The sequence below is a fragment of the Camelus bactrianus genome, chromosome 6, assembly GCF_048773025.1.
Source record: "Camelus bactrianus isolate YW-2024 breed Bactrian camel chromosome 6, ASM4877302v1, whole genome shotgun sequence".
Lineage (NCBI taxonomy): Eukaryota > Metazoa > Chordata > Mammalia > Artiodactyla > Camelidae > Camelus > Camelus bactrianus.
The window spans coordinates 73,378,049-73,403,196 of record NC_133544.1 but is presented as its reverse complement, the minus strand read 5'-3'; the positions used below and the strand labels follow the sequence as shown (position 1 = coordinate 73,403,196).

The 25,148-nt window shown below is 49.4% G+C and overlaps 1 protein-coding gene across 4 annotated transcripts; it reads left to right on the top strand.

Annotated features, from left to right (window-relative positions):
• The first annotated feature begins 800 nt into the window (after positions 1 to 800).
• Positions 801 to 24,255, top strand: PLA2G4D (phospholipase A2 group IVD). 4 transcript variants are annotated; one of them, XM_045524236.2, is made up of 21 exons: positions 846 to 979; positions 2,094 to 2,275; positions 4,751 to 4,823; positions 5,020 to 5,156; positions 5,760 to 5,891; positions 6,619 to 6,659; positions 7,043 to 7,085; positions 8,857 to 8,920; positions 9,268 to 9,404; positions 10,241 to 10,351; positions 10,481 to 10,518; positions 10,678 to 10,813; positions 11,128 to 11,264; positions 12,457 to 12,679; positions 18,323 to 18,440; positions 18,835 to 18,972; positions 19,232 to 19,339; positions 19,487 to 19,678; positions 19,966 to 20,132; positions 20,764 to 20,950; positions 22,016 to 24,255. In XM_045524236.2, the coding sequence occupies exons 2-21, from the start codon at positions 2,249 to 2,251 to the stop codon at positions 22,240 to 22,242; spliced, it is 2,436 nt and encodes an 811-aa protein (XP_045380192.1). In that variant the 5' UTR covers positions 846 to 979; positions 2,094 to 2,248; the 3' UTR covers positions 22,243 to 24,255. The 4 variants fall into 4 exon arrangements, with proteins under 4 accessions (XP_045380194.1, XP_010963637.2, XP_045380192.1 ...); XM_010965335.3 differs by lacking the exon at positions 2,094 to 2,275 and having other exon boundaries at positions 802 to 979; XM_045524238.2 differs by lacking the exons at positions 2,094 to 2,275; positions 18,835 to 18,972 and having other exon boundaries at positions 801 to 979.
• Positions 24,256 to 25,148: the final 893 nt, after the last annotated feature.

Genomic DNA, 25,148 nt, shown 5'->3' with positions numbered 1-25,148 from the left:
CCCGGGGAGAGCCCCCAGAGTTGGAGAAGGCCAGGTCGGAGAGGCAGAGGCATCTTGAAGGGAGATGGGTCCAGATGCATCAGTAGTTCTTGAGACATACTCCTATTTCTTTTAACTTCCCAAAGCTCACCTACCTGCCACCACTGGCTCCAGACAAAATTAGTTATTTGGACAATATTTGCTTACAATATTATTGTTGGCCCATTACCGTGAAAATCCAGAGGGTCTGTTCTGAGTCCGATACCCACCCCAGCACTCCAGGCCTGCAATGTAACATCCCAGATTCTCAGACACTGATGCGCTCCATTGGCTGAGGGACATGGAGAGGAAGGCAGATGGTACGCTAGACAGAAGCTTCCTCAGGTGAGAATCAGGCCTGCTTCACTCATCTGGCTCTCTGTTTGGGACATGGTAGACATGCAATAAATATTTGTTGGATGAATGAATAGATTGGCCGGGAGATAACCCGCCCCGTGCTTAGAGAGAGGCTCATCCTTTCCAACAGCCCTGAAATGAGGACAAGGGCTAGAAACCAGGCTGGGCTGAACCTGGGCCACAGGGACTTCCTAGCTCCGCCCTACTCTGCCCCCTGCCCTCAGCCTCAGGGGAACTAGCTTCCTGCCACTGCTCCTGGGACTTGCCTCTCCCCTGTGGTGTCCTGACACCCCAGGTCTGGAAGGGATGCTCCACTTGCGGGTCCTGGAGCCCAGCCAGAAGTTTCTGGAGATGCTGGTTGACCCAGCCTCCTGAGGAAGGAGGAAAAGGTGCTAGGCTGAGGGAGTGACCTGAAGGTGGATCCCAGGCTGTTTATAGAGGCTTCTCAGAGGCTGGAAGGTTCACAGTCAGTCCCATCCCATTGGAGCGGTTGTTGCCAGCCAGCCAGGGAGCTGGCATCATGGCAGGAGCTGGGCCTGGAGTGGAACCAAAGGCTCGCATGGAGAGACCGACACCTAGGGGACCACCTGGCCATCCTCACCAGGTAATAGTGTTGCCGAGCATGTGGGCATCATTCAGGGCTGGGCCTGGGGCCAGGGTGCATTTCAAGAAATTTGACACAGCTGAAACCAAGATGATTCTGGTCTCTGGAGATGGCCTGGGTGCTAGACCTGAGGTCTTTGTCTAGACAGAGGCTGAGGGTGGGAGGCAGAAGGAGAGGGAAACTGTGCTTAGGGATGGGGACTGGCTGGGATGGACGATTAGCATCCATAGAAGTGAGGACCCGGGAAACCAGGGTCTCGGTTGTGAACGACCAGGCAGCAGCCACCTTGGAGCCCCTCCCCTTCCTCCCCACAAAGGTTCACGCACCGCATCAGGGAACGCAATTGCTACGTTTCACAGGAGACCCCACCAGGCCCACAGCCCACCACTTGTGGCCAGTGGGCTTCCTGGAACTGGCTGGAGCTCATGACCACTCTGTGTGTCTCAGGAGCTCTGTCAACCCAAATCCCCATTGACCTCAAATTACTTACTGGGCCCAAGAGCTATGAGGCTGCAACCAGGCCAAGGAGGCCTACAAACTGCTTGCCCTCACCCCAACCATGTGCTTCCCCTCAGCCCAGATTCCTCATCCCCCGCCAGGGACCCAGGACAGAAGGACTGACTCCTCGGGTCCCTGCTGCCCCAGATGGTGGCCACGAAGGAGGCCAAGCTCACTGTCCTGTGGCATTTGCCTCCTTCACAGACCTGGCCAGGTTTCTGGAGCTTAGCCCTGAGACCCAGGTATGCTGTAGTCTGGTGCTCCTGATGAAGACTCTCTTGGGCCAGGCCAGCACTAAGGATTCCTGGAGAAGACAGAGAGGGACCCCTCGACTGCAAGATACCTGCTGCCCTAGCCCATGTCAGCCTGAGATCTGGAGCCTGCCTTGGCAGCAGGAGCTTGGCTGGCAGGGCAGGCCAGGCATCCAAGAATTGGTCTGGGATGTGTCGGTTGTGTGGTCCCCGAGCATCAGCTCAGCCTGACTCAGAAGGCGCAGGGCCTGAGGCTGTGCCCACATCTGTCACTCCTCCTCTCTCCAGCCTCCCCACACTGCTCCACCACGGGTCACGGGGTGCCAACAGGGGGAAAAGGCAGCCTGTTCATTTCTCTCTTCCAGCTGAAAACCCCATGGTCATAGATCCTTTGGACCCCTGCCTGGGGATTCCAGCCCCTCAAGCTTCCCTTGGGCCGTATCTCCTGTGATGGGCAGGGCCAGCACTGAGCCATGGAGGGGGAAGGAGGAGGCCGTGGGGCCCCCGCGCCCGGGGAGAGATGGTGGCTGCGGCTCTCAGCAGACAGGTACTCCCAAGATCCTACAGGAAGCTGGGCTGGGGGGCTCTGTTGGAGACCCCTCCCTGAGCTTCCAGGGTCAATTGTCAATTAAGGCGGTGTTTTAGATGGGAGGTCAACAGGCCAAGTGAAGCCCCAGAGCCCTCAGGAGAAAAGAATTCTATTAGTTAACATGTTAGTTGGTTCGATCATCATATTTGTCTAAACAAATCCAGGAAATTCTAATGTCCAGATATCCATAGGGCAGTGGGGAAATGTTGCATGCTCTTACAAAGAAGCAAAGTCCCAGGAAGGTAGAACCACACGGGGCTGTGAACTCTGGCCTTGAAGACCTGGGTTTGAATTCTAACTACTGTGTGACGTAGGGTACGTCAACCTTGCTAAGCCTCAATTCTCTCATCTGTAAAGTGGGAGGAAATGAGAGTACTGTCTTATGAGGGTGTCGGGAGGATAAATCAGGTCTGAACATGCAATATGCTTTGTACAGCATCTAGAAACATAACAAGAACTTAATAAACAGTAATAAGAGCAATTATCTAGAAACTGCCTACTTTTTCCCAAGCATTCTAAGGCATTAACACAGTTAGCCTCAGAATACTGTGTCAGGTTGATACTATTGTTAGTCCCACTACATATGAGGAAATGGAGCCACAGAGAAGTTTAGCGACTTGTCCAGGGTCACATAGCAAGAGCAGAGGACCAGAGTTTGAATCCAGACAACTTGGCTGGGAGGCTGCCGGTGACCACTCCACTCTCCTGCCCCAGCGATGACCAGTCATTGTAACGATTATCACAGCGCATCTTCTGGGTGCTCTGTGTTAGTGGTGCTTTTAGGAGTGAAAAGAATGGGGTCTCACACAAGGAAAAATATCCTCCAGGAGACAGTGGGCTTTCTGAGGTGGAGAGGCTCCCAGTGACCAGAGGGGGAAGTGGACAGCAACACCCAGTTTGGGCATGGTGGCTGGCTGGAAAGTGAGCAATTGGGGGCATTTCTCAGTGGCCCCAGCTGGCTTTAGAGCAGCCCCAAGGATTAGGGGGAGCCTAGGCTGAAGTGAAGTGAAGCACATCTCCTTGCAGGAACCCAAGGCCCAGCCAGCAACTTCCCTGCAGTGGGCAGTGATGGAATCTGGGTGCAGGATGGAAACGGGGCCAAGTGTCTAAAAAGTCACTAAATTCTAGTCAGCTACAACCTTTGGCTTAATTACCTACACAGTTGAAATGTTGCTGGTGTCACTGGCATTAATCCTTAAGAAGGGAGAAACAAGTCTACCCTGCTGGGAGAGTCACTGTGTGCTCTGCCAGAGAGCTGACTGGGATGACGAAGACACTCAGCAAGTAGCCACAGGACAGGGATGACATGGGGAATCCATGGGGGGAAGGATGGGGACAGAGGCACAAGCCTGACTGGCTTTGCTGTGGTCCATTGTCCTTTAAGCTTCTCCATGGAACGTGGAGAGCCGGTCGCATGGACACTGAGCCAGCCCCTAGCAGGCAGCGCTTGTGCAGGACAGAGATGGGTTGCTGGTAGGAGCTGAGACTTTCGGAAGTGGGACTGGTCATGGGAGGATGCAGAGGAAGAAAGAGCTTTGATCTCACCACAGTGTTGTTTTTCAACCATGCCATGCTGAATGTCTGCCATGTGAGCACAGGGCTGCCTCTGCCTCAGATGGCAGGGCTTTATTATAAGAAACATGTGCAGGGTGTCCAGAAAAACCTACCCAGTGGGGCCTGAGGAGGAACAGAAACCTGAGGGTTCCCTGGATCCCAGGAGTGCCAAGGACTTCAGCAGTAGGGATTTGAGGATGCCCTACCCCCCCCCCCCAGTGCCCTGTCCCCTGCAGGACTCAGCCACGCCCCACCTGCCCCTGCTTTTCCTCCTGCCACTCACTTCAGTTCATCTTGATCCGTCCGAGCTTCTGCCCACTCAGTTTCTTCAGCGTTCTTGGGCTTGTCTGTGGGCTGATGTGACCTTGCCATCATCTTAATTACCTTTCACCCCTGCTTAGCGTAACAGCTGATGCTCTTGGAGTCTCCCAATTCACACTGAAGAGAGGGTTTGTACCTGAGGCTGTCACAGCACTGGGCTCCAAAGGGCTCAGCATCCTGGAGTCATGTGCCCACTTCCTGTCCTGAGGGCGGCAGGGTCACAGGCTTCACCAAAGGGCTGCCCTCCCTGGGAGCTCTGGGGGTGGCCAACCACAAACTGACACGTCCAGGGCTGGCCCTCCGTTTCCTGCTTTCTGCCCTACACTGTGCATTCCTGTCCCTGAAGGGAGGCGGTCTCACAAATTCTAACCCCTGGGTGGTCTGCATTTCCTGACTGCTACAGCCCAGGACCATGGCCCCAAGGACAGTGGTGGGCAAAGGCTATTTGGCTTAGAATGCCTGGCAGCATCAACAAGCATCTCAGGAAAAGCCCTGGCACCAATTAATGAGGCTCGTGACTGAGCAGGAGGCACTTGGTAGTCTGCTATTTCTCTGCAGGGGGAGGCCTCTGTCTGCTGGCGGCTCACAGTGAGGGTCCTGGAGGCACGGGGCCTGGGCTGGGCTGACCTGTGTGAGTAACTGTTTCCTGGGCTCCAGGGGTATAGGGATGACCGGTCCTATGGGAAAGGTGCAGACCAGTGCCTTGGGGCTGGGCTGGGCTGGGCCGCCCATAGCGGCTGCTGGGACCTTGGTAGGAACGCAGTGAGGCCCCTGGAGAGGGGTGTGAGGAATTCTCTCTCTCACAACGGTTCTCTCGATATTGGCAGTGAGCGAGGCAGACCCCTATGTGACGCTTCAGTTGCTAACTGCACCTGGAATGAAGTTTAGGACCAAAACAGTCACCAACTCCAGTCATCCTGTGTGGAATGAGACCTTCACGTTCCTGATCCAGAGGCAGGTCAAGGTAAAGGCCAGGGCACCTGTGGACACCCACCTGAGGAAAGTTGTACCCCACACAGGGAGGGTTTGGGGGATTGAGCACACCTCCTTCTGGGGCTCAGGCAGAGAAATTGGACAGGTGGTGTCTTTGTGCCCCAACCTGGATGTGCTGTGGACGGGAGAATGTCTGACCTCTGGCAAGCAGCTGGTCCTTCCCTAAGCCTGTCTAACGAGCGGAGGCAGTAGGAGTCTCTGGAGTGGGTTGTTTTGAGGTTAAATGAGATAATGCATGGAAGACCCTCAGTACGGTGCCTGGTAGCGATCATGCCTTAGGGAACCAGCAAAGCAGGATGCCTGGGGGTGGGGCATGGGGTGGGGGTGGGGGTGGGGAAACTCTTTGAAAGAATTTTATTTTTTATAATAACAAAAATTAACAGGGGGAAATTAGGAACGTTGCTGGATTTCCTTTTAACTGCTTTTAAGTTTTATCGTTATTTTTATTTTGAAGTACAAAGTATGGAGGCATAATCATCTTTTCTGGCCCTGGGCATCAAGGGAGGGTTCAATAGGTGTGAGCCACAGCTATGAGTTAATATAAGGTGCTAATCTGCTGTTCTCTGGTCCCTAGAATGTTCTGGAGCTGAGTGTCTGTGACAAGGACTCAGTCACAGAGGACGATGTCTGCTTCAAGGTTCTCTATGACATCTCCGAAGTCCTCCCTGGCAGGCTGCTCCGGAAGACATTCTCCCCGCATCCCCAGGTGGGTGGGTAGGTGGGGGAGTCCCCATCAGCCCCACCTCTTGGATCCAGGCTGAGGAATTTGCACAGTTTCTCCCAGCTGTTGGGACACTGCTCAGTTGAACTCCTTTGCAAGAAGACAGAAGCCCTTCCCAGAGATATTTACATCTTAATAAGAAAAGAGGAGGCTTAACTTGACAGCTACTGGCTGAATCACTAGAGGAATTCTAATCAACTAGGAGAGGAGGAAGGTTTTGAGTGGTGGACTTCCTCATGTGCCACAAAACACAGCTTGGTGTGACCACCCCTTCGGGGATGTGGGCTCCATCACTCCTGCTCACTGTCTCTGACCCTCCCATAGTCCGTAATGAAGGTCTCTCTCCAGCAGATGAAGCCTGGGGGTGGGGAGGACAGAGTTCTGGGGTCACCCCCCGACACACACACCCAGAGAGGAGAATGAAATGGGCCCCAAGCATGTTCAAGCCCCCCTTGGCTTGTGCCCCTCATCTCTCCCTTCAGCCCTGCCAGGCAGGAGACCTGTTCTCTGCAGACTTACTAGCTGTGGATAATTTGGGCAGGTCGCCCATCCTTCTCTAAGCTTCAATTTCCTCCTCTGTAAAATGGGAAGGGTTGTAACACAGTGCCTCCCTTAGAGGCTGCTTGAGATGATGAGCTAATGCACTTGAAGGAACTGTGTCAACTCTAAAGATGTGTGTGCATGTGGATGACTTGCTCACCTTTGATTTCAGGGACAGGAAGAGCTGGATATGGAGTTCCTGATGGAGAGAATGTGAGTAAGATCACACAGCCCAGGGAGTGTCTCAGGGCCCAGGTTTTCCTTAAGGAAATGTCTTTGAACAGATCTTCCCATTGGTCTGTCCAGCCAAGATTTGCTGTCCCTCATCTCCCACCCCTGCCAGTTGGGGTTGGGTGGGGGGGTCCTCTTAGAGAAATGAGAGGAAGATCAGTGTTTGCTCTGCTCTACTCTCTCTGCTCACCTCTCACTGTTCAGAAGCATCTCCCCACACCCTGAATCATACCCAGGACTTAGAACCCTCAGTGTCACCCAGGGAGGCCCTGCTGAGGTGCAGCCTCGACTGTTAGGGGACACGTCAATGCAAGAAGCATTTGCCTTTGCAAGGTTGGACTCTGGATGGTTTGATTTTTTTCCAGGTCAGACTGCCCAGAAAACCTCATCACCAACAATGTGCTTGTGGTAACCACCTTTCCCAGGCTTGTGCGGGGGAGCTGAGAGAGGCACCCCAGAGCAGGCACTGGGGTGGGGGTAGCGGGTGGCTGCCTGGGCGGGTGGGCCTGAAGGGAAAAGGCGAGGACAAGGCTCTGTGGTAAGACCACCCCTGGCCTCCCTGCTAGGTGGTCACCTGGGGCTACAGTCTGGTCTGGGGCTGGAGGGCTTGGAGGGGTTTGGGGCTAAAGGAAACATGGAGAGAGGGGCGGTCACGGCTCTGCTGAGAGGAGTCTAGCCCCAGGCTGGATGGCTGAGGGAGCGCTGGGGGAACTGTAGGTGCTTCCGATGGTTTTTATTGACATGTGATGAATTCATAGTTTTTAGCCCTGAAGGCGGCGAGGAAGTCCTGCAGGCCAGGCTCAGGTTGGTGAGGTAATGAAGCCTCAGAGGGAGTTTCCAGTGTGGTGGGCGCACTGCAAGCGCTCAAGGCCTGGCAGGTTCACGCGGGATTTGGGCAGACCGAAGAACGCTGGTGCAGCCATAGGTATCCCTGACGTGCCTTTACGGCGGGGAGGAGTGCACTGGCTTCCATGGCAGCGGCAGCACAGGAAGTCCCATCCGCCTCATGCATCAGGGCTAACAAAGCCGGCATCTGTCCAGCTGTGACCTATGGGATAACCAGTGCGCTCCCGTAGTGCAAGTCACCGTTATATACACGGGTACTGCGCATGCGGCCCAACACAGCTGAGTCACTGGGCAGCGGCTGTCCGGCGACGGAGCCTGACTGACTCCATTTTCCCTACAGTGGGCTTCCGATCTGGGAGCTTTGGGATAGTGTCAGGGGTCATGCAGTTCCTCCTTGGGACAGAGGAGAGTCCTTGTCAGCTCTCCTAAAACACAGCAAGCTCACAAAGCTGCAGTGGACAGGGATGGGTGGTGAGCGATCCCTTAGAAATTCAATACTCAAAGTAAGGCCCCCGACCAGCAACACAGGCATGACCTGGGAGCAGAGCCAAGCCCCATGTGAGGTGAGGAAGGCAGCTAGAGCTCCAAACTGAAGCAGGCACCCACTCTCTGGGTCCTGAGAATCCCCGTTTGATGGGCTAGTGTTACTTTTTCTGGGTCGGGGGGGAGTTGTTTTTTTGGTGGGGGTGGCTAGTATTACTTTTCCGAAACACCTTAAAATAGCCACACCCATAAAAGGCAGCTGCCTTTTATCTGAGGTGATGGAGACCAGCGGCTTGTAGATAAACTGGGTGGTTCTACGGCAGAGGGTCAGTGGCAAGGGCTGAGGGCTGCAGGCATCAGCTGAAACGCATTGCAGAGAGAAGGTAGCGGCTCACCTGGCAAACCCATCAGGTGGAGGACAGTCAGGAGATATTCTAGTTAAAATTTTAAGGGTTTCTCTGATTCAGCTCATCACCCTGTAAACCAGTGGCTTGCATAATACTATTCAGGGGCAGTTAATAGAACGTGTCCTCCAGGTTGTGTCCGCAGAGAAACAGATAAGAAAGAACTGAGCCTGAGGGCTGGGGGTGCTTTCAGAGATCCCAGAAGTTTGGCAGACCTAGGAGTGCTGGGGGCCGGGTGGAGATGGGTTCTCCTGGCTGCTCTGGGACATCTGGCTCAGCAGTTGTAGCAGACAAGAGGATGAGGGGTTTCTGCATCTGGTCTCACTCTGGTCCCCACTTCTGGTTCTGTGTGTGGTGGATTTGGGACAGTGAGGCTCCAAGGGTGAGGTTGAAGGGATCTCAGCTTCCCCTGCTGAGCCCCCTGCCCACGATGTGGTCTGCCCCAGGCCCGAGAGCTGTCATGCCTAGATGTCCGTCTAGACAACACAGGGAGCACCGCCGTGGCTGCAGGTGAGACCTGCTCAGAATGAGGTCAGACCTCTGCCTGGAAGGTGGGGGTGGCCAGGGGCAGCTGGGGAACCTGTCCAGGGCAGAGCTGCCCCCTCCCTCCTTACCCACATAGCACGAGAGCAGTGGATCTCCTCTGGGCAGGAGAGTCCCCCGCATCTGGGGGATGGCATGTCGCAAGATGTGGGAATCCCACTGGGCTTGTGGGGAGAACTCTTTCCAGAATGCTATTGGCCATGGTCCAGCCACCCGGCCTCCCCATGTCCGGGCAGCTCTGCCAATTTCCTGGATCCTAGCTGCAGTTCCGGGCTCTTGTTCCTCTCATGCTAACCTGACCACTCTCTCCCTAGATCAGGACAAGCTGGAGCTGGAGCTGGTGCTGAAGGGGTCATATGAAGACACACAGACCTCCACCCTGGGCACAGCCTCTGCCTTCCGCTTCCACTACATGGCAGCCCAAGAGGCAGAGCTAAGCGGGTGCCTGAGGGTGGGTCTCGGCACTGGAGCTCTCTTGCCAACCCCAGCCTTGCGCCAGCTCCAGCTGCTGCAGGCCCCTCCCTGGCCTTCCCCCTGCCCTGTGGCCTTGTCAGCCTCCCTCAGTTAGGCACCATGCCCTTGGCAGACAAGGAGGATCACCAGGGGCCTATGGTGGGTGTGGGGGACTGCTACTCCATGTCAGTCTTTGCTGGAACCCTTTGATGGCTCCTCCAGGAATGCTCTTACAGTAAGATCCCATGTCTGTGTCTATAGGCCTGGCATCACTTAGCCCCTGCCCACCTCTGCTGCCTCATTTTGTTCCATGCTCCCCCTCGTTCATGATGCTCCATCCGTATTTGTCTCTTTGTGCTTTTCCAACATGCCAGGTGCTTTCCCTGTCCTCCTGTCGCTCCTTCCAAGGCTGCCTGCTCCTCTTCCCTCTCCTCTTCCCCAAACTCAGCTCAAACGGCACCTCTTCAGAGGACCTCCTTGACCCCACATCTTAAATAGACCCCACTACCCCACCTTTGGTTACTCTACCACATCACACTGCTTATTTCCTTTGTAATACCTACCAACATCAGCTCTTTACTTGTTTCTTTATAAATTCATGCACACGATTCAGTTAGAACAATACATAAATATTAGCTATTAATACACTAAATAAATACTAGCTCTTATTATTTATAATTATTAGTAATTATAGTTATTATAATTAGAGTAATTGTAAATATTCTAATTATTTTTGTATTATCATGGAGGGCCTGTGTCTGTCTGGATCACTGTTCAGATATTTAGTAAGGATTTCATGAGTGAATGAATAAATAAATGAATATTTCCCTTCAGAGCTCCAAAACCAAGGGCTGGAACTCAGGTAACTCCACTGGGCACCTCACTGTGCCCCTGATGTCCTTGGCCATGGGGAAGGAGGTGACCGTTGACATTCCTGCTACAAGTGTAAGTGCCCTCAGCTGGATGGGAAGTGTCAGTGAGAATAAAGATGGGGGAACCCAAGGCCCCCAGTGGATACCCATATGCCCTTCAGGATCTAGGACATCTGAGAAGGGTCTCTTCCTTTGATTTCAGGCCCCAGGAGTGAAGCTGCAGCTCAAAGCTGAGAGCTGGTAAGGAACAGGAGTAGTCATGGGGCAGGGGAGCACTGTGGAAAGGGTGGTCCTGGGGGTTGGGAGCAGGGATGTTATTTGGCAGCCATTGTGGGCTTGGCCAACCAGTGGCTGAGTTATGCAGGTGCCCCCTGACCCTTGGATCATCCACTGCCCCAGCCCCAAGGAGCTTGCTGTGCATCTGGGCTTTGATCTGTGTGCCAAGGAGAAAGCTTTCCTGAGCAAGAGGAAGCAGGTGGTGGCCAAGGCCCTGAAGCAGGTCTTGCGGCTGGACAGAGACCTACAGGAGGATGAGGTTTGTGGGAGCAGGGGGATGTGGGTACAGACACTTTGCATTGGCCTTAGGGGAGTACCTCATTCCTATGCCCTCTCCAGACACTCCAGTTAGCAGAGACTGGGCAGTGGACATGTCGGGGGAGATATGGGGCATGGGCAAGCTCTCTTTGGGGATCTGTCCAAGGCTGAGAGCTGTCACTTCCTGGGGAGGAGCTGGGTGCTGGCTCTAACCCTGACTCCTTCAGGCCCTGACCACTAGGTCCCCTCCCTGAAGGCAGGAGGCAGCTCCATCTCTGTCCTTGTTAAGCCAGGCTGTGTCTGTGTGCAATCTAGGTCCCTGTTGTGGGCATCATGGCCACAGGAGGAGGTGCTCGGGCCATGACCTCTCTCTACGGCCACCTATTGGCCCTGCAGAAGCTGGGCCTTCTGGACTGTGTGACCTACTTCAGTGGCATCTCGGGCTCTACATGGTGAGGGCCCTGGTGACTGGAAGAGCAGTGATGATCAGGCCCTGGGGGCAGTATAGTGGACATCAGAGGGACCCTCTATGTGGGGATGCAAAGTGGGTATGAACAGTATGGTCTGATGGTTGCCAAGTGGCTTTCTCAAAAGGGAGGAAACAGACATTCAGGTCCTGCCATGAGTGAGGCGTTGCAGGACATTCATTTCATTCTACCCAAGAGGTATAAGGTAGCTGATCCAGAAGGAGCTGGGTTTGAGTTTCTGCAACATGACTTACTGGCTAGGTGACCTTGAGCAACTTATTCCCTCTGATTCTTAGTTGACTCATCTCCAAAATGGGTACTCCATAGAATTAGAGTAGGACAGCCCAAATAAAACGTGTCTGACACGTACCAGGAGCTCAAAATTGGTAGCTCTTTTTTTCTTTAATGGTTGTTACCTCATTTAATCCTCACAACAATCTCTAGGGTAGTTAGTTTCTCTTATTGTCCCTACAATATAGATGAGGAAATTGAGGTCAAGTAATGCTATTTTACCTAAAGAGAACATTGCCTACCTACACTCCACCCTGCCTATGATGAGGTGGGACTTTTCACTGTTAGAGATTCATTCCTTTGAGTCTTATTGAAATGTGACTTTAACAAGTAAAAGAGGAGTAAACTCCTCAAAGGAGTTTAGGTGACAGCTGTTGACTAGCAGAGTCTTCAAGGGCTTCAGAGCAGCCCTATGAAGATGGGAGTAGGGTCTACAGCTGTGCTGTACAGTGCAGTAGCCACTAGCCGCATGTGGTTATTGACCACTTGAAGTGTGGCTAGTCCAAATTGAGATGTGTTATAAATAAAATGCACAGTGAATTTTGAAAAAATATAAATTTATGTTCATTTTTATATTGATTATATGCTGAAATAACTTTTAGATATTAAATGAAATATAGTGTTAAAATTAACTTTTTCAGATCTCTTTTTACTTTTTAAAAATGTGGTTACTAGGAAAATTTAAATTATGTATGTGGCTCACATTGTATTTATAGTGGACAGCACTGATCCAGAAGGAGAAAAGGCCCAGAGATGCAGTTTCCAGATAGGCGGGGCCTTGGCGGCAGGAGCCACGTCTGGGGAGAAGTTGGAGGGTGGAAGTTGTAGTTGTTGTGACCCATGCTGGGCCTTGGCCTCCTACTGTAATGTCCCTTTGTTCTCCCAGGACTATGGCCCATCTGTATGGGGACCCTGAGTGGTCGCAGAGGGACCTCAAGGGACCCATCAGGTATGCCCGGGAGCACCTGGCCAAGAGCAAGCTGGAGGCCTTCTCTCCTGAGCGCCTGGCGAGCTACTACCGGGAGCTGGAGCTGCGGGCCAAGCAGGGCCACCCCACGACCTTTGTGGACCTGTGGGGTCTGGTGCTGGAGTTCATGCTCCACGGTCAGGTAGGGAGCCTGTGCACACGGGGCGGAGCGTGTGTGCGCAGGCGAGGCTGGGGCTGCCCTGCAGCTACCTGATGTACATGTGCACTTCCTGATGGGTCAGAGAGGCCAGTGGTTAAAAGATGTGGGAACCACTGTGCTTCAGTGTCTGACCAACTTTGGGATACCGAGTTTTTGATAAAGATTATTCTTCAGTTAATTAGCATGAAACCGAAATTTCTAGATCTCCCACGAGCTAGGGTCCAGTCAATGCCAAAGTCAGGTAAGCATTGTGTTTGAATTAGATTTTTCGAACAGCTTTTATTTTATTTTATTTTATTTATACTTTAGTATGAAACATAGTCTTTTCATCTTCATGGTAAAAGCACAGATTCTGGCGCCAGATTTCCTGGATTCTATTCCCAGTGCCTCTTACTAGTTATGTGTCCTTAGGCAAGTTACTTAACCTCTTGGTGCCTCAGTTTTCTCATCTGTACAATGAGGATGAGAATAGTACTTACCGCATAGCCTTGTTGTGAGCACTCAGTGGCGCCTTGGCATAGAGTAAGCGTTAAGTGTTAGCTATTCTATTTCTTTATACTAACCATCAAGATGAAACTGAGCATTTTTAAATATATTCTTTAAGGAAAATTTAGTAAGTTAATTGCTGAATCTTACATTAACTGATACAATTTTTGAAATCAGGTTGTTTTACCACATATAGTTATCTGAACAAAGTTTCTTTTAAAGGGTTTGAAACAACTGAAACACAAAAAGCATTTTAACATGCAAAACAAAAGTAAACTATTAAATACATTAGCAGAGGAACGATTCTTAACCTTTCTTATCTTTAGATATTAGGTGTTTGGCCAAGAATGATTATCATGTGAACTAGCCAAGAATGATTATCATGTGAACTAACCAAAAATGATTTTGCTTTAAAGTTTTTCTTTAAATATATTTTTATTGAAGTATAGTCAGTTTACAATGTTGTGTCAGTTTCTGGGGTACAGCACAATACTTCAGTCATGTAGGAACACACATATATTCATTTTCATATTCTTTTTAAGCATAAGTTACTACAAGATATTGAATATAGTTCCCTGTGCTATACAGTATAAACTTGTTATTTATCTATTGTATATATAGTAGTTAGTATCTGCAAATCTCAAACTCCCAATTTATCCCTTCTCACCCTCTTCCCCCTGGTAACTATAAGTCTGTTTTCTATGTCTGTGAGTCTGTTTCTATTAAATTTTTTCTTTAAACTTTATTCTTGTTGGCAAGCACAGTGCTATCTGGAAGTTATCAACTGTTCTCATTTTTGATTTATTAGTTTAAAAATAGTATAAAATCTTAATGTTTATTAAATATTTATTACAATAATCTTCAGACCTAAGAAAAATGCATAAAGTATAAAGAATAATGTAATGAACATGCATGATCTCACTAATCAGCCTAAGAAATGAAATGTTACAGGAAGAGCCAAAGCCCCCTGTGGGCCCCTCTCCAGATGCTTCCCTCCCACCCCGAGAGGTAACCACCACCCTGAATTTAGTTTTATCGTCACACACATATCTGCAATCTGGGCACTTTCTAGTGTTGTATAATACAAAACATATAATTATAGAATATATATTTTAGAAACCTTTATTGTATACTTTATTAGCTCTACCTTTATCATATATACTTTTATTAAAAATATATATCCTTAAGGAAAATACAATACTCTTTGCACAATGGTTTTGTTCAAGTCTCCTTGTGCCCAAGTGTTAGAGATTCTCTAAGCCTTGAAGATGTATATCCAGTTGTGGAATCGTGAGGCCATCATTAGGGTAGTGTGCCTTCAGCTTTCCTAGCTGTGGCCAAACTGCTCTCCGAAAGAGTTGTATTAACACTCCCATCAGCAGTGTATCGTAGTTACTTTTTCTCTGCATGCCCTGCAGACTTTTAAATGTTTGTTCATTTTGTGGATGTGAAATGAAATTTTATTGTAGTTTTTCATTTCCTGGATTATTAGTGAGACTAATTATATCATTAGTGACCATATTTTCAAGTATGTTTGTCATTGGGACTTCCTCTTGTACGGATGACCTACTCAAACCCTTTTCTACTTTTCTATTTAATTCATCTTTTTAATATTATTTTGTAGAAATTCTTTATAAATTCAGAATATTAGTCCTTTTTCATTTCTAATAGATTTTGAAGCACAATTTTAATGTAATCTGATGTACCACTTTTTGCCTTTATGGTTTGTACTTTCACAGTCTTTCCTTAAGAAATCTTTCCTTCTCCTAAAGTTATAAAATATCTTTCTATAAATTCTGATAAAAGTTTTAAAGATTTCTTTTTCGTAGTTAGGGCTTTAATCCACCCACAATTTAACTTCAGGTATAATGTGAATAGGAATCCAATTTTATTTTTTTACCACATGGATAGCAAACCTTCCCAATATGACTCACTGAGTTTTTTTTTTCACTACTGATACCCATTGCCACTTCTGTCATGTGTCAGCGTGAATATATCATAAGTCACACATTCATGGGACTTCCCCTGAGTGCTCCATTCCATTCTAATGGGGCTCATTCTCTGTCCCTGTGCCAGTACTGCCCTGGCTTAGTTACTTTACCTTGGTGATAAATCTCAGTATCTGATAGGGCAGATCTACCCCCATCTGTCATCTTGGTTCTTCTCAGAATTATCTTGGCTACTTTTGGCCCTTTGCCCTGTTATATACTGTACAATAGAATCAGCTAGTCAAATTTTATGATAAATGTTGTTGGGATTTTTAATGAAATGGCACTGAATTTATAAAACCAACATAATTATTTGAAATGTTTTTATTTTATTAATATAGCACATGTATTCTTTGGATCTACTGTTTAAGTTCAGGTTCAGTTTTGAAGGTGCTGTGTTTTAAATGACTTTTCTGCCTGGTGGCAGCAAACAGTTTCTAAAGAGTAGAGGAAGCTTTCGAGAGTTCTTTTTTTGTTGTTGTTAGCAGGCTTTTTGCACCCAGGCTATTTTTATTTCAGGACTACAATACAATCATTTTCCAACTTATATAAAATTTACCTAAGACCCTCCTTCTACCTTTATTCTTGTGTCTCTAACAGCAAAGACCCTACCTGGATAGGCAACGGTTCATTTTATGAGGTGCTAAAAAATGCAGTTTGATCCCAGCCTATAAAGAAGACATATTTAATTACCATTTAATCCTCTAGTAATTATTTAATGCACGACTTTATGTACACGGTTTATAGTCATTTAAAAAAGACAAACTTAATTAGTTTTTTTGTTGTTGTTCACAAGAATGAAGAATCCTTGTGGTATCATTAAACAACAGTGCATTCTTAAAAAGGAGTACATAGGTGGTTTAAAAATGTTGTCCCAATATGAAAGCTTTTCAAATTTTGTTTCTTTTTTCCTCAGTCATCATGCCTTAAAGCTCACATTCATTGTGTGCTTTATAAAATAATTCTTTATTCAGACAAATTAAGTGTTGATTTCAAAGTTAAATCTTTAGATAGAAATAAGCATTATCATCATACTATACTAACCTACAGTACCAAGTCATTTTAAGTTCTCAGAAAACATAACTCCACTCATAACAGATCATAAGTTCATTAATATTATTATTAGAGAAATACTATACCTTGAAACTTTACTCAGAACAGCTTTATTAGTCTACGTACTTTTATAATACGGCTTCGGGGTTTTTTTAAAAAATCTGCTTGTAAAATACACCATCATAATCAGTGCTTCTCAGACTCTCTTTGAAACTTTTGTCTTTAATCTTTTGCTGGAAGGCAAGGAACTGCTTAGAAGCTGCTCACCATTCCTCAAGGAGAAACTCTTAGTTTTCTCTTATCTTTTCCTGAGTTAAGAAAGTCTTAACAGATTTTTTTTCAACTCTGGACAAAAGGTTTTGCACACGCTTTGATCCCACCCTGTAAAAGGCTCAGACCACGTCAACACATCACCAGCCCTGCACCCAGCTCCCACACTTCAGGTGGGACCCTTGAGTCATCAGGGTGGTGTTCTGCACGGTTGGGAACCCTCATTTGGAAACTGAGAGGCTAGAGATCCAGAGGCCTGCCGTGCCTTACTGGCGAGCCATTAAAAGGAAAAAGAATGCTGGGTACTGTTTCAGTAGTTAGAGGGGTCTGATGACCCTTTTCCAAACCTTTCACAGGGCAGAAATTGTGCATTTGTAATAAAAGGTACTTTCCTCCTCATTGAACATGTCAAAAGCTCAGGCAAACAGGATTCCTAAGTAAAAGACTTTGAGCAGGGAAATGGCAGGTATTCATCAAGCCCCCTCCCTCCTCAACACACATACATACTCACCTACAGGCCTCACTTGTAAACATGACACATGGTCAGTGCCAGGGCACTCAAGCCGTATTTGGGGATTTTCCTGTGGATTCCCCATAACTCGTCCTGTTGGGTACCACTGAAGACCTGGGGGCAAAGATGATGGTGACATGAGTGCTCTCCCTGGGTGACAGGGGGCTGCTCGGGGAAAGGACGCATGGGGGTGGTGGCTGTGCTGAGGGTGAGGGAGCAGGACTCTTCATTGGACTCTGGGCTGGAATTCCGGGATGTACACCTAGTTGATCATCAGAATCACTTGGGGAGGTTTTAAAAAGGTAAATTCCTAAGTGGCTTCTGCTGATTCTCAGAAGGGACCCAATAATCTGTATATTGAACACACTCTAAGCAAATCTGATGAAAAAGGCTGATTGATATGGCAGGGTGGGAACCCCCAGGGTCTAGCTGCTAAGTGAAGTGCCTTCCAGCTCAGAGAGCCTAAGAGAGAGATGGCACATTCAAGGTACATGTGCTGCTCCGTGAGAAACAGCCCAAGGCCTCTGGAAGCAGGATCCTTCCCAAAGTGGGGCTCCAGGCAGCCACCAGAATTACCCGTGCTAATGCTTGAGATGAACCCTGTTTGCATCTTTCTGTTCCCCTAGAACTCTGTGAGGCTCTGTGGAGTCTCCCCCAGCAGGCAAGCCACAGTCTTTGCCATCAAAGGCAGAGCTTGGAGTTTTATTGGAGCAAAAATTAGAAACAGAAGGCAAGAATAAACAGTGGGGTACAACTTCATACGGCTCAAAGCAGGCAAGGAGGAGATGAGGGAGAGATGAGGGTGTCAGGACAGTGTTTGGGAGGGGCTGACACTTGAACTGCATCAAGGTGAACCTAGAAGGGGAAGCCCATCCCCTGGCAAAGCTTACAGTGGACACTGAAGTGGGGCTTCTGAGTCCTTTCTGGAAAGTAATACGTGTGTTTGTGTGTGCACCTGCGCACTGAAGGGTGTGTGCTCCTTTGTGCCTGTGTCAGGGTTCATGTCCCCTCCACCCTTCAACCCGTAAAGATGGGCTACTGGAACCACAGGATGCAGGGGTGGGTGTCACTGTTGACATTGTGGTCCTTGTGAATGGCACTCTGCAGATATGCAGGACACAACCTATGTGACCCTGCATGGCGACACTGTGTGTAGGGCTGGTCAGAACATGGGGGCAGAAGTGGGACCTGAAGGCATGTATCCACCCATGCAACCCAGAGCCCAATGGGGCAGCTGCCTCCTCACCCCCAGCCTGTGTCCCCACCCTCCTCCAGGGTGCTCCCAACCTCACTTAGGTCCTCATGCCCCCACGCCAGGTGATGGATCAGAAGCTGTCAGGACAGAGAGCCGCACTGGAGCAGGGCCAGAACCCTCTGCCCCTCTACCTGAGCCTCAATGTCAAAGAGAACAATCTGCAGACCCTCGACTTCAAGGGTACAGTCCTCAGTCCTGTTCACTTCACCCTCCAACATACACACCACACACACCCCCTCTGCACCCTGGGGGTCTCCAGAGAATTCACACAGGAAATTCCTGCACAGATGGCCAGCCTTCTGGAAGGGTGGTTGTTTTAATGGGCTAATGAGCCAGCCAGCAGAGCTCACCATCCTGGGGGCAGGGGCTGGTGGTGGTGCAGGTATAGACAAGGGGCTAGTGATGGTGCCGGTGTAGACAAGGAGCTGGTGGGGGAGTGGTCATCCCAGGAGTCAGCCCTGCAGGGAGGAGGCTGAGGACTTCTGGGGGCAGTGTCTTTGGCCCTTGTCAGACCTAGGGCTCCCCCACCAGCCCACTATCCTTTCATTCCTGCCTCCCCCTCCTGCCCCCTTAGAGTGGGTCGAGTTCTCCCCCTATGAGGTTGGGTTCCTGAAGTATGGAGCCTTTGTACCTTCTGAGCTCTTTGGCTCCGAGTTCTTCATGGGGCGGCTGATGAGGAGGATCCCTGAGTCCCGGATCTGCTTTCTGGAAGGTGAGGAGTAGTCACTCTGAAGGCCCTGGCCAGTCCTGGGGCCAGGCCTCTCTGACTGTGACTCCTGTCCCCAGGTCTGGGCAGAGCCCCCAGTGAGGGCGGGGATGGGGCTGGGGGGAAGGGCCATCAGGAGCAACACACTCCCTCTTCCAGTTTCCATCCACACCCCAGGGTGGGGACCACCAGCTTCCAAGCAATGTGGGGCAGGGCACTGAGGCCTGAGGCTGACCTCTCTTGGGGTTGGGGGTTTGGCCTTCAGGTATCTGGAGCAACATTTTCTCCCTGAACTTGCTGGATGCCTGGTATGACTTCACCAGCACCGGAGACTCCTGGAAGCAGCACATCAAGGACAAGATCAGGAACCTGGGTAGGAAGAGGAGGCACTGAGGGGAGCCTGGGATGAGGCCACAATCCCTGCAGACACTGAGGGTGTGGGTGGGGGACTGTCATGGGGAGGCAGGACCAGGTGTTTCCAGGCCCCTCACTAGACCTATATCTGTTTCTCTGGACTCAGAGGAGCCCCCTGCCTCCTCGGACACCTCCTCAAGGTCAGAGGCCTTGTGGCTGCAGCCTGGAACAGCGCTAGCCCAGATGTTTAAGGGCATCCTGACGGGCAGACCACTCTGCCAGCACAGCTCCAACTTCCTCCAGGGCCTCCAGCTGCACCAGGACTACTGTGCCCAGAAAGACTTCTCCACCTGGGCAGGTAAGGGCCACTGCCCTGTTTCCCCCAGTAACAGGGTTGGGCTTCTGGGTGGAGATGTACCATGACTGGGACTGGCAGAGGACTTGGGGTCACAGCATCCACTTCTGGGGTGTGGCTTGGAGAAGGTTTTGGGAAGGGCTGGGGTGGCATGTGTATGTAGGGAGTGACGCCAGAGGTAAGAAGGGGACATGAAAGCAAATGAAACATGGAAGGGGTGAGTGGATGATCTGTGTGGCTGGAAAAAAAAAAAGGTGGCTCCCTCTGACCATTGCTGCCTCCTCCATCAGACTGCCAGCTAGACTCCTCCCCCGGCCAGCTGACCCCGCAGGAGCCTCAGCTCTGCCTGGTGGATGCTGGCTACTTCATCAACACCAGCTGTCCTGCCATGTTCCGGCCAGGCCGCAGGCTGGACCTCATACTTTCCTTCGATTATTCCCTATCCTCGCCCTTTGCGGTACCTCTGGGCTCCCCATGGGAACCCCAAACCCTCTTCCCAACCAGGCCATGCTTCAAGGGCAAGCAGCAGGGCGACTGGCCCACCTTCTGGGTCCCCAAGGGGAGGGAGAGGTGATAAGCTCTGACCCACAGGCTCCCGTCAGGGATGGGAAGGGCTGTGGAGGTGCTGGGGCCCTGGGCTCCCAGGGATGCTAGTCAGGGAGGAAGCTCACCACACCCACCCCGAGAGGAACAGCTGGACAGAACTGGGAGGAGAGCCTGGCCTGTCCACATCCATCCCTCCAGGGCCTCCCTGGGGACTCGGGAGGGGGCTGGATAGGGCTGTGGGATAGAAGTGTGTTCCCTACTGTGGGTCCCCTCGAGGGTCTGGGATTGAATAACCCAGAAACAGCAATCCCAGATGGGGGCAAGGTTGCTAGGTCTGTACCCCACCAAACACTGCAGACCCCAGGATCCTTCGCCTTGCTCCGAGGCACTGTGCAGCTTGACTGGGCCACCAACAGGACAGAACCAGTTTGTCTCGACACTGAGCAGTCAGTCAGGGTGGGAGCTGTCTTAGCATTTTCTTGAGCGCTGACCTGGGATGACCAGGATGTAGCGGTTCTCTCTGGTCCCCTCTCCCCCACCAGGTGCTGCAGGAGACTGAGCTGGACTGCCGGGCCAGGGGGCTGCCGTTCCCCCGTGTGGAGCCCAGCCCTGAGGACCTGCACCAGCCCCGGGAGTGCCATGTCTTCTCAGACCCTGCCTGCCCTGACGCCCCTGTCCTGCTGCACTTCCCGTTGGTCAATGCCTCCTTCAAGGACCACTCAGCCCCCGGTGAGGCAGCCCCTCCCTCCCTAACAGCCTGGCAGCCTGGCCCTCAGAGGCACTACCCTGGGCCCTCCCAGTGTCCCTGCATCCAGCAGAGGGAGGCTAGTCCCACCCGGTTTGGGACATGGCAGTACCCTGGTGTGTTGTGGATGCCCACATCCCTGCAGGGGCCCTCCGTGGGCAGTCGCTGTGCTGCTGTCCTCTGTCATGACCCCAGGCTCCTTTGGCCTGCCCCCCCCCCAATGTCCGTCTCTGCACTTGGGCTCTGCTCTCCTGCTCTGTGGGGTGGTACACAGGAATCCTTGCACTGTCACCTCCACCGCTGATGGGCACCACGTTGTTGGAGGACTTCCTAAAGGTCTCCCAGGCTGGACAGCCCCAGTCCCTTCTCTCTCAGACTCCCCTAAACCTACCTGGGGTCACAGTTGGCCTCTCTGTCATCCTGCCTCTGCCCATTCTGGGGTCCTTTCTCAGGGAGCTGGGTCTCTACTCCAGGGCCCTCGAAATCTGAACTCTCATCAGATTCTAATCCTTGCCTTCCACCATCTGGTCAGACTGTTATCTCCTTTTGATGGGAAAACTTAGTTCTGCCTTTGTGCATTTTCCTGGCTTTCTAGTTCCCACTGTAATTCTGAAACTTCCAGCTTTATTTGTAACGTGCTCAGCCCCCATTTTAGAATTCTCTTTCTCTGTCAGCAGAGACTGGTTCTTGCAGAGCAAAAGCCCTTTGGTTTTCAGACTTTTCCCATCATGAGTTTAAAGAATCCACTCACTGACCTAATGCACTTCGCTATTCTGCTGCTCCCACCTTACCCTTGAAGGTGAAGTAGACACCAGGGAGTGGCCAGAGCGGGGGAAGAAGTGTGATGCTGCAAGGAAATGGAGGGAGCAGCACATGCTTCATGTCTCAAAACAGCATCCTTTAAGCCGCAGTTACAGTTCTGGACACAGCGCTGGGAGAAGAGCACGGAGCCCCTTTGGTGGGGAGCGGCTCAGCCCTGTGCCCAGCTGCGAGGAGCAGTTCTGCCCAACTGTGGAGGCCCCTCCTAACCCCCTCCCACCCCCGGGCAGGTGTCCAGCGCAGCCCTGCAGAGCTCCCGGCTGGCCAAGTGGATCTCGCGGGGGTCACCTCCCCCTATTCCATGTTCAACATGACTTACAAGGAGGAAGACTTTGACCGCCTGCTGCAGCTCAGTGACTACAATGTCTGCAACAGCCAGAACACCATCCTGCAGGCTTTGAGGACTGCTCTCAAGCACCGGGCCCCGGGGACCAGGCCTCCAGGGGCACAAACTTGAGGCTGCTCAGGGGCCCCAGGACCCCGAGGGCCACACTCTGACCCTCCAGGGGCTGGGGGCTTAACCCAGCTGCAGTGAGCACAGCCCAGCCCTCACAGGGCTGGAGTTCCCAGGCTCTCCCCAGCCTCGGCCACCTCTGCAGCTGGCCTCACGGCCCAGAGGGGACTACGTCTCACCCAAAGCTCTCCCTCACTTTCAGTGCTGGTTTGAGAGAAGCAAAAAATAAACTCCTCATCAGGCCAGTATGTGGAACAGCTGGTCCAACCAAATAAACATTCACATGTAGATTTTCTCACGCCTGACAGAACGGATTTGGGATGTAAGCTGGAGGTGCCAGGCCAGGGATGGGGACAGGCAGGGCAGGGACCGGCCTGACCGAGAGGTGGCTCCAGGCAGCAGGAATCACGGTACATCCTGCCTTTGTTCCTCCTCCTCCTCCTCCTTTTATACTATTTTAAAGCAGCTTTAGTGAGAGATTATCCACATACCATATAATTCATCCGTCTAAAGTGTACAATTCAATGGCTTTTACTATATATTCACAGAGCTGGGCAGCCATCACCACAATCAATTTGAGAACATTTTTATTAACCCGAAAAGGAATCCCTCACCCCTTAACTGTCAACTTCAAACCGCCCCCAGCCCTAGGCAACCACTAATCTACTTTCTGTTTCTATAGATTTGTTTATTTTAGACATTTCTTATAAATGAAATCATACAGTATGTGGCCTTTTGTGTCTGGCTTCTTTCACTTAGCATAATGTTTTCAAGATTCATCCACGTTGAAGCAGATCTCAATACTTGATCCCTTTTATGGCTGCATAATATTCCACTGTCCATACACCACATTTTATTCGTTCATTGATGGTCATTTGGATCATTTCTGCTTTTTTGGCTATTATGAATAATGCTGCTATGAATATTCATATATAAGTTTTTGTGTGAACAGTGTTTTTAATTCTCCTGCACGTATACCCAGCAGTGAAATTGCTGGGTCCTATGGTAATTCCCTGCTTAAACATTTGAGGAACTGCCAAACTGTTTTCCAAAGAAGCCATATCATTCTACATTCCTGTCAGCATTGTATGAGGGTTCCAATTTCTCTGCTTTCTCTCTTATGATAACATCCTAGAGGGTGTGAAGAGGTATCTCATATGTGTTTCCCTAACGACTAATGATGTTAAGAAGCTTTTCACATACTTACCGGCTTTTTCTATATCTTCTTTAGAGAAATACCTATTCAGATATTTTGCCCATTTTAATTGGATTATTTGTCTTTTTATTTTTGAGTTGGAAGAGCTCTTTATATATTCTCTGATCTGATGATTTGAAAAGTTTTTCTCCCAGTCTGTGGGCTGTCGTTTCACTTTCCTGATATCTTCTGAAGTACAGAAATTTTTGATTTTGATGATTTCCAATTTATCAATATTTTCTTCTGCTGCTTGTGTGTTTGGTGTCTTATTTTAGAAGCCATTGCCTAACCCAAGGTCATGAAGATTTACACTTGTGTTTTCTTCTAATAGTTTTATAGTTTTAACTCTTACATTTAGGTCTCTGATTCATTTTGAGGTAACTTTAGTATATAATGTGAACTTTATCCTTTTGGTGTGGATATCCAGTTCTTCCAGCAGCATTTGTTGAAAAGGCTGTTCTTTTCCCATTGAGTTGTCTTGACACCTCATTGAAAACCAATTAGCTGTAAATGTGAGGAATTATTTCTGGACTCTATTTCATTCATCTGTTTGTCTATCCTTATGCTGATACCACACTGTCTTGACTACTGTAGCTTTGTAGTATGTTTCCAAATCAGAAAGTGTGAGTCTTCCAACTTAATTTTTCCTTTTCAAGATTGTATTGGCTATTCAGAGTCCCTTGAAATTCCATATGAGTATTAGGATAAACTTGTCAATTTGTGCAAAGAAGACAGCTGGGATTTTGATGGGGGTTGAATAGAATCTGTAGATGGATTGGGGGGATATTGCCATCTTAATAAAGTTTTCCAGCTCATAAACATGTGATGTCTTTATATTTATTTAGGTCTTCTTTAATTTCTTTCTACAATGTTTTATAGTTTTGAGTGTGTAAGTCTTATACTTGTTTTGTTATATCTATTCCTAAATATTTTATCCTCTTTGATGCTACTGTTAATTGAGTTATTTTATTAATTTTATTTTGGGGTTGTTCCTTTCTATTGTAAAGATACAATTGATCTTTTGTATATTGGTCTTGCATCTTGTACACTTGCTGGACTTATTAGTTAGCTCTGATAGTTTTTTTTTTCTTTTTTTTCTTGGACTCCTTAAAATTTTCTACATATAAGATCATGTCACAAAAAGTAACGGTTTTAGTCCTTTCTTTTTGATCTAAATGCCATTCATTTCTTTTTCCAGAACCTCTAGAATAATGTTGAATAGAAGTGACAAGAGCAGATGTCCTTGTCTTGTAACTATTAGTGGAAGAAAAGCATTTAATCTGGAACCACCAAGTGTGACATTAGCTATTAGCATCTAAGGATGCCCTTTAGCACATTTAAGAAATTCCCTTCTATTCTTAGTTTCTTGAGTGTCTTTATCATGAAAGGTGTTGAATTTTGTTAAATGTTTTTTTTCTGTGTATATTGAGATAATTATGTAGTTTTTTCCTCCATTATTCTATGAATGTGATATTGGTTTTTGGATGTTAAACCAACCTTGCACTCTTGGGATAAATTCCACTTGGTCATGATATATAATCCATTTTACATATTGCTTCCACACTCATTTATGATCTCCCACAATCAAAGGGACACACACACAAACTCACACACACCTCTGGCTGCTCTGGCCCCAGGTAGGTGTTACACTGGCAGACCCTGGCCCTGGGATTGCCCTCATCTGATGATATCTCCTCAGGGACATTCTTGCCTC